The 9,739-nt window shown below is 34.2% G+C and overlaps 1 protein-coding gene across 2 annotated transcripts in view; it reads left to right on the forward strand.

Moving 5' to 3' along the window:
• LOC150099412 (arginine/serine-rich protein PNISR) overlaps positions 1-9,475 on the forward strand; it is a 313,080-nt gene extending 303,605 nt beyond the window's left edge. For both annotated transcript variants that reach the window (XM_090404218.1, XM_090404217.1), the window contains one exon: positions 9,211-9,475. In XM_090404218.1, the coding sequence (XP_090260344.1) occupies positions 9,211-9,332 (122 nt within the window). In that variant the 3' untranslated portion in view covers positions 9,333-9,475. The remainder of the gene's footprint in view (positions 1-9,210) is intronic.
• The last annotated feature ends 264 nt before the right edge of the window (positions 9,476-9,739 follow it).

The following is a 9,739-nucleotide window of genomic DNA, read 5'->3' on the forward strand; positions in this document are numbered from 1 at the left end:
TTGTAGGTTTTACTGTGTTTTGGATTTTGGGGGGGGGGGGTAGCCATTGGCTGAGAAAGTGTAGAGGATATGATTTAGTTCAGTGTTTAGGGCCTTGTCGTTAGAACAGATTAGTATAGCCCTGTTGTATAGTGTTTTCACCACTCCATATTGTTGTGGGAGGGGGGTTTGTTGGTGAATGTATCTGCCTGTATGGGTGGGTTTTCTGTAAACTGAGAACCAAGGTTCCATTAGGCTGGCAGGTGACTAGTGTGTCTAGGAAAGGGAGGCTGTTGTTTTCCTCTTTTTCCAGGGTGAACTTGATTCTGGGGTGTTGGTTGTTTAAGTGTGTTAAGAAGGAGAGGAGTGTTTCAGAGCCATGTGGCCAAATAGCGAACACATCATCATCGTAGCGAAGCCATATGGTTGGTTTTTGTGGGGCAGAGGCTAAGGCTTCAAAGGTCTCCACAAAGAAATTGGCCAAGGGTGGGGAGAATGGTGAACCCATGGCTGTCCCCTCTATTTTAGAATTTTCCCTGCCAAACGAAATAACCTGAGTTCATTGTGAACTGAATAGAGCTGAGATATCAGGAGAAAATTTAGCTTGGATTAGCTCTAAAGTTTCCTTGAGTGGGACATTTGTGAATAAGGAGGAGACGTCAAAGCTGACCATTATGTCAGTATGTTGGAGTGTAAGGTTTTCTATGCTGGCTTTGAAGTGGGCTGAGTTTTTTGTGTGTGGTGGTGTGTTGCTAGTATAGTGTGTGAGCTCTTTGGCCAAATGTTTAGCTGATTTGTATGTGGGGGGAAATCAATGCCATCCACTATGGGACGTAATGGCACATTTTCTTTATGTATTTTTGGGAGTCCGTAAATACGGGGGGGGGGGGGTATAGAGTTAAATGGCTTTAATCTGTTGGTAGCTTCTACAGGCCAAGAATACCATCAATCCAAAACTTCCTACCAACACCGTAATCAACCTTTCTTCAGTCAGCCTGAAGCACTCAACGCGCTTTTACGTGGGCACAACTTCGCACTGCTCCCAGAAAAATACCTAGTGAGGATATGATCCAGATCGAATGCGGAATCTGCCACCTTCCACATCAAATCGCCAACAGTGTAAGACTGGATGTAGCTTGTGTCCTCTCCAAAGCAAGACCACCAAAAACCAACATATCTTTTACTTACTACACAGGTAAGCTTAATGCTCTGCTATTAGTTCGGGCTAGGTACCTCCCTATCGAATACAATCCCACCAACTCACAAATTAGAAAACTTCACAGGCTCCTTAAGAAAGTCACTTCTTGGCCTGTAGAAGTTATCTTTTATCGTTGAGTAATGTTGCAGTGAGTGAGAGATGGGAGCATAAAAAATCAGAAGTTAATTTCAGTAACTCTGGAGACTAGAGTATCAAACTCGACACTTTATACTCAAGTCTTTTATATGGACTACTTTGACTCATTTGTTGGAGAAACAACTTGAATAATGGTTGGGGATTTCTAGTGGAATTGGGAAATGAAGAAATTCATTCTATTTAGGATTGGTGGTTTGATCAGCCCATGGAAAGGAAGTGTCATGTCATTTGGCACTGTTGTTAATGCTAAAAGACTGAGAATGGCTGAGTGAAGGACTTGGAAGAGGTTTTGGTCTGTGTTACCAAGATGAGAATTGACATCTGCAGTATATTTGGAATGAGAACTAATTAAGAAAGGTCAAGTTTTGTTGGCAGTATGGTGAAGATTGTCAAGTGGTTTAAGGATTATCTAGATAGATAGATAGATGGACTATTAGGTCATTGCTAACATACCAAATACTGTTTTGGACAGTTGAGGTGAGCAGTAATGGTTGAGTTCATTTGCTGAGGCACCCTTCAATGACCATTAATTGGCAGTACACACTTAATGCTTGTATGTTTAAGGCCATGAATCTGTTGAAGTGGATATGTAAACTTTATTTCTTGTATTTATGTTTTTAGTGTTTTGTTTAGATTTTTATTGTGTTTTTTGTGATCTGTAAGAATATTGTGAAGCACATGACAATATTAAAGGGTAGGGGCATACAGTGGAAAACTCATGAACATGCCATACCACTGAGAATTAACGCAGTTTTTTCCTATCCATGTGTAGCCTTGACAAATGCTTCCTGCATACTACCACACCTGGACCATCCCTCCAAGCATGATCTTGTAGAGCAAGTAGTACCAGGATTATTTGCTAGCTGGTCCTCTGATTTGTTACCATTCGTTTCTGTGTACTGTAATATTTTGATTGCAGAAATGTCTACTGCTGTACTTTCAAATAAAGTGGGTCTCTACAGAGTGTTTTTTGGCATGCTGTTGAAGTGAGACTAAACATATCAGTCATTTCAGGATTCTAGTAAGCAAGGTGGGTTTTAGTTGGGTAAAGTTATCTACCACCTTGTGATATCATGTTCATACATAGAATATTTTTCCAGATTTATTTGAAATCCCCCCCCCCGTTTTAATTAACAGTTTCCAAATGTATGTAAAAAACAGGGAAAGAAATTGAGTAGACTGACTTTACTTTATTAGAAAAATAACATTAAGCAGATCTTAATTACATCTCTTAAACCATGCTCTAAAAGCAGCTTTATTTCCTGGGTGAAAAAATTAAACTAACAGCCCCATCTCTGTAAGCAGTTGTACCTTCTAAGATATTCTTCTTGGTTTTTTGGAGGCAAACTGAACTTTCAGTAGTGTTCTCAAAATTTTATTAGCTTCTCCACCAAGACAACATCAGGTGATACAAAGCTGCTTTAATAAAGAAAAACTCATGGAGATTGAGATTTTGATACTTCTCCTATGGAAACCGTATAATAAAGTCAGTAGTTAAATCATCCTTGAATTTGTTCAAGCATATAATACATACTTATATTTTTAATCTCTCAAAATGTTAACTTTTGGGTAACTGAAGGTTTAAAAAATTGTTTTCTACATCAAATAAAACTAGATCTGTGGCTGTAAATTGAAATAATCAAAGAATGCTCTAGACCAGTGATGGTGACCTTTTAGGTTCGGCATGCCAAAAATTTGGGAAATGCCTAACTTGACTCTGTTGGCACCCCCCCCTTCCCCCGAAAAAAAGAGAAACAATTCTTTACATATTCATTTATTTAAAAAAAATACAGTCCAATCATGTGTGGTGTTATGCATTATATATTGTAACGTCAAATAATTACGAAAATGTAGTACGAGTAAAACAAACTTAGACACATGTAAAATAATAATGATGAAAATGAAAAATCAGTCATTTACAATAGAGAAAACAATATGCCCACTGATAATTGGGCTTAAAATAGTGCACTAAAAATTACCCTACTTTTAATAGTAATTTTTATGGGAAAAAAAATGGAACACATTGCATTTGATTTGATTAACATCATTAGTGACGTTTTTTTTGTTGCTGAGTCTTAATGGATAAGTCTGAAATTGAAGGTGGGTACTTTGTGAACTTCAAGCCCAAGTAAGCAGCATTAACTGCATCTGTCAGTCGGTTTCTTTTGTCCATTTTAATGTTTTCAATGCCAAGAGTAAGGTCTCGCAAGAATATGTAAAGGGGAAAATTGCAAGTAAAGCCATTGCTAGATTTTTAAGGGTGCTAAAAGTTTCCACTATTTGGTTCCAAGCATTCAAAATTTCTTGAGACATCAGGTCGATAAACACATGAGTCGAGATGCTAGCCTCTAGACTCATGTTTGCTAACTCATGACTCTGCTAACTGCAGTTCTAATCCTCCAATTTGTCATCATCATCATCATCAAATTCCTGCCATGTACCCTCAAGGGGTGTACAGGATATGATAGTACTACATGAAAAAAATTACATCATTATTAATTTCCTATCTACAATTTTCCTCCCAATCAGTCTGTTACTTGTCAAGACTCCAACATTATCAGATCTTATATTTCTATCGTCTAAGGCATTTTGTACTGTATCAATCCACCTATATCTTGGTCTTCCTCTGGGTCATTTTCCTGCCAACCTGGTAGAGAACACTTGTTTTGCTAATCTTTCTTCGCCCATTCTGCTTAAGTGACCATACCACCTGAGATTAGCTCTGCTAATGCATTCCTGGATGCTGACAATATCAAGTTCTTTCCTAATATCCTTGTTTTTAATATGATATTGCCATTGATGCCATCTGTTCACACCTATAATCTTTCTCAGGACTCTCATATCTGTGGTCTCTAGTCTTTGGTCAAGTGTTTTACTTCTGACCCAGCTCTCAGATCCATAAGTTAAAACTGGTTTGAACACTGTCTTGTATACAGCTAATTTAGTGTTCCGACTAATTTCTCTCTTATTCCATATGAATTTATTCAACTGACTTCCCACCATACCAGCTTTGCTGATTCTGTTGCCTATTTCTATATTTAATTTACCATCTTCAGTAAAAATCGTGCCTAAATAGCTGAAATGTTTTACTTGTTCCACAGGTTCTCCATTCACAACACACTTGACATTTTCAATGATTCTACCTATTTTCATTGTCTTTGTCTTTTTATTGTTGACCTTCATACCATATCTATTACAACAGCTATTCAATTTAGTCAGAGAATCTTGCAGACTTGTAGCGGATTTATTTATAAGTATAACATCATCCGCATAAAGCAAAGAGCTGACATTAACATCTCCAATTTTGATATCATGTTCAATACCACTTTCCTTCATAATGTGGTCCATATAGATGATGAATAACAGAGGGGATAATGTACATCTTTGTCTCACACCAGATTTAACATTAAACCATCTTCCTATACTTCCTTCAATTCTAACTGCTGACTTACAACACAAATAAAGACTAAGTATTGCTTGATATAATGCCCCATTGACACCATATAACTGCAGCGTATTGAATAGCTTCTCTCTTGGCACCTTGTCATATGCCTTTTCCAAATCGACAAAACTTAAATACAGATCTTTGTTATATTCCCATGCTTTCTCGACTATTTGTCGTAAAGTGAAGATCTGATCCTGACATCCCCTATTTGGCCTGAATCCAGCTTGTTCTTCACCAAGCTTTTCTTCTACAATTCTTCGCAACCGTTTTTCAAGTATATTTACATAGATCTTGCCAGGAACACTCAGTAGGGAAATACCTCTGTATCCTTCAATTTATAGCCATTAGAAATCATTTAATTCCATAGTAGTGTATACTACTACTACATCGAGATACTTAATTTAATTGTCTGTTCTAAATTGATAAATTGATTAAATCTTCCTCCAAACCGATCATTTATTGAGTTTAAAATATGCTGGTACTTTATATGCAAGGGCTCCATTTCGTTTTGCAAACATTTCCTTCTCAAAATGTTTTTTTTTTAGTCGAGGAAAATACTTTAGTTTTATAATAATAAGTTTTAGTCCCCACATCTCATTTGAAAATTTAAAGTTTAGTTTCAAAGGCTTTTATGTATCCAGACATAATGCCAATACTTTTGTCAAAACCTTGTAACTTTAAATTCAGTTCATTCATACGAATCAAGAGGTCTGTAAAAAAAAAAAAAAAAAAAAAACATCAGTAAAATACGATCACTGAGCTGAGGAAACTATTCCAAATTTTTATTCTCAACATGTAGCTTAATTTCTTCATAGTACTCCACAAATCTTTTCAAGCCTTTTCCTCAGCTCCACCACCTCACATTGTGCATCAGCAGTCTGCTATAAGTTGATTCAACTTCCTGCAATGGTGCAGAAAATTCTCACTTGTAAAGGATTCAAGTAGCTATTAAATTCACTATTTTTGTTGCAACTGTCATCACATCATACTGAATCCTGCCTTGATACACAACACCTCCTGGTGTAATGCAATGAAATGGCATAAACAGTTTCACAAATCCAACCTTTTCCCCCCACCATATTGTCAAGTGTTGGTGAATGCTGGTATGTCATCATTGACACACGTGTCATAGGTTCGCCATCACTACTCTAGACGCAGCTGTTTTGAAATAATTTCAAAAGTTGAACAGGTTCTCAAGAATTTACTTCTTGCATTCTGCATCACTGATTCACAATATAATGAATTGATTAATTGATTGATATTTAAAAAATTAGCAAGCGGATTCCTTTCTCTCCCTTATTATTACAGTTTTTATAAAAACAATTCCTATATTCAAGCTGGCACAATATCTCATTTTTTTGTACCATTGTAATGTGTGTGTAGTTGTAGATAATATAGAGAAAAGTTTGCACAGCAAAGTCCTCGGTTGTCCAAAATCTAAGTAATGAGCACACTACAAAGGTGAGGGTTGACATTAGGTCAGAAAACCACAATCAGTTCTTAGCATTTGTTATAGGCCGTGTATAGAAAATTTTATGAAAAATATTCTATACAAAATCTTCTTTCCTTTTATAGACAGTTGACAAAACTATCAATCTGAAACAGAAATGAATCAGTATAGAAAGCAAAGACTTTTTAACATCAAGCTGAAAAATCTGCATGATATGATGACACTTAAAAAAGAGGCACCTCCAGTGTCAGAAACATAAGTGGAATAAAGCTGGTGTTACCAAAAAATTGTAAAATTACCAGTGTAATTGCTCTTACTGAGTTAATAAAACTGAAACAGGTGTGATCCTTTCTAAATAATAAATATAAAGTGATTTATTTGTGCAGAAATTAGTAATTTACTCGTGGAAAGGAGAAAAAAACTATAATTATTCAGTTCTTAGACATGAAGATAAATGTTTCATGAATGAGAGTCAGTTTCAAGTTGCAATGCAGTCAGATTTCAGAATGGGAAATCGGATGGTGATATCGATTTGTTTCTTTGGTTGCACAGAAGGTTCTAATAGAGTAAAAGTTGAAGAAATTTTCAAGTCATTAAGGTGGAAAATCTGAAAAGTGGTTCTTGTTGGAGAACTAAGCAGTGGAATAGAAAATTAATTCCGCACCTATAAAAATATTTTGGAAAAAAGGGAAGGGTCTAATAATAATAAGTGATTAGATATCTGCTCAATACCACATTGACTGGGGGTTATTATCACTACATTCCAGCATAAAAATTTGCATGAATTCACTTCAGTAGAACATGCACAAAAGAAGAAAAGATTTATTCCTTATGTTTTGTCAGTAATTTGGTCTTTTCCTGCTATCTCTATGAAACAAAGATATAGGAGTATTCAGGTGATTTGAAATAGGGAGTGACCACTACCACTAAATATATTTACCAAATAATATGGGTGGGAGGATGAAAGAGTTTTAAAAATGTAATCAAACTTGGTGACTGAATGGCAAAATCTTTTAAAAAAAGAAGAAAAAAAAACTCATCCAAGGATGCTGAGAGGTAGTTGTATGGAAGATTTAAAAAATGAAACCAGATATGGACCCAGGAAGTTATAGTGGCATTCCATGCAAAGGAGAAATCATATAGAAAGATCTTGACTAGTAAGTCAACATAATGGTCTTAAAATTGTGACTTTTTCCATATATTTTATGCTCTTTTTTCCACAAAAAAAGGGCATAAAATATATGGGAAATTGCTAAGAAAGCTTAGATAAAATGAATCAAAGGTTACAGTAATATAAAAACTGAAGATAAGAATATTTTGGGTTTTAAATAATTACTTTGAAAAAATATTAAATGATGCAACAAGTGGTAAAACTGTAGTAGAAAATGTATAGAAGGGGTGCAATGAAGAATGTATTTCAGTAGTTCAGGTAGGGAAAAGTTATTGATATTGTAAAATATAGAATGCCAGCTAGAGTAGAATACCCAACTTGATATCCAGTGCATAATTAAGAAGGTTGAATTCCAGATGATTGGGGTAGCATCATACTGATTACTAAATAAAACTCAGTTTGAGAATTATAGAAGAATTATTCATGCTGAGTCTTCTAGAAAGAAATCTTTTATTGTATGAAAAAATTATTAATCAGGAAAACTGGTGAAGAAAAAGCTAATTTTGGACTAAATATGGATTGCCAAGATCCATTTTCAGACAACCAGATCTTTATCATGAAATCTCTTGTTTGAGTTTTGTTATGCTTTGTTATGGGTGGCACCAACAGTGAGAGGGGGCTGTTCAAAATTTAATGCACTAAATCTCTATGATGGTAATGTATATTCAGAGTAATGGCATTATACATCAGTTGCAAACTAGCATTTAGAATTGAAGGATGCATGAGAATATTCCATTCTTTTAGTGAAGCTAAGAATATTCAATGTTAAATCATGTACATTATCATATTACAGACCACATTATCAAGGAAAGTGATATTGCACCTGATGTTTAATCAGCATATATTTAAGGGGGTATTTTCTATGTATAGAGGGAGAAATAAATTTGCTTTGGATTAAACTTTATCAATAATTCCTTTAACAAAAATTACGTAGAAAGGAGAAAACAGGTAGAAAATTAAGCATTCTAAGTAGCGAAACTATACCATTATAACAGAATAAGTAAAACTGATTTTAGCCATAATACAAGTCAGGGCTCAAATCAGTTTTAACTAAAATAGGTTTGAGAGCTAAATTAAAAAAAGGTTGAACAAACTGGAGACCACAGATGAGTGAGGGAATGTGAACAGATAGTATTAACAACGAAACCATATTAAAAATGAAAATATTATAAAAGATACTCAGTACACTATTCAAGAGTATTTAAGCAGAACTAATCTAAGATGGTATTGGTTACTTAAACTAAATGGAAAGTTGAAAGATTACCAAGCAAATGCCTGAAACAAAAATGACAGGTTAGAAGACCTGAAATATAAAAGCTGATCTAATCAGGGAAATGACTTACCAAGAAAGAAAGTTGTTAAGAAACTAGACATCAGATATTAATGCTGTGTTATCATAATATTGTTCACATCATGACAGTATAAGTTAGAAAATAATGATTATTTATTTGTGGAACATCCTTAAAAAACTTTATTTTTGCATCTTTGCAAATTATTTTTTATATATATGCAGAGAATTAGTGATTGTGTCTAACCATGGTTCTTATAAGTGATTTGATAGACTTGCATTATCGAACTTGCTTTGAGTATCTTTTCAGATAATTTAAATGATCCCCCCTTTTTTTTTTTGTTTCATTATTGAACTAATGGAATTTTTGTATCTTTGTATTTGGTAAAGATATACTTCTGTATTACTTTGTTTTAAATGCATGATATAAAATGTTCACAAGTTTTGTAATAATTATCAGCACTAACTTATATGAGTTGTTACAAACCTATACATATCCATCATTGAATTTGTTCATTTGCAGGTAACTGTTATCATTGTAAAATTTCACCACTCCTTGTGAGGTTCTCCAGTTCGGTGTGTTTATTTTCGTCATCCATGAAGACAAGTTTGCATCTCAGGTTGTCACATATTATATTACCATAAAAATTAATAGCTTATTTCCTAATTATCATTAATAGCCCTTAACTGTATTTCCAGTTATTTTCCAAACAGTTTTGTATAAATAAACTTCTGTGCTTATGTAAATGTCATATGTAGAAATTTGTATTAAATCATTTAGTTCTTCAGGATTTGTCTCATTCTTCATTTATAAAATTATACTACTTACACAGAGTATATCATAGTATAAAATATCGGACTTCATTAGATATATTTTACAGATCAAAATTGTTTTGATACTATTTTAAATCAAACCTGCTGCTTTGATTGGTCAAATGAATAGTTATTCTTAACATTGTAAGCAAAAATAATTAAATTATCTGCATTTTATTTAGTTTGACTGACTTTAGAATATTATCAAAATATCCTACATGAAGTCAACAGACTTATTC

Source organism: Typopeltis vanoorti, chromosome 14, assembly GCF_054136105.1.
Source record: "Typopeltis vanoorti isolate ZY-2024b chromosome 14, IOZ_Tvanoo_1.0, whole genome shotgun sequence".
Classification (NCBI taxonomy): domain Eukaryota; kingdom Metazoa; phylum Arthropoda; class Arachnida; order Uropygi; family Thelyphonidae; genus Typopeltis; species Typopeltis vanoorti.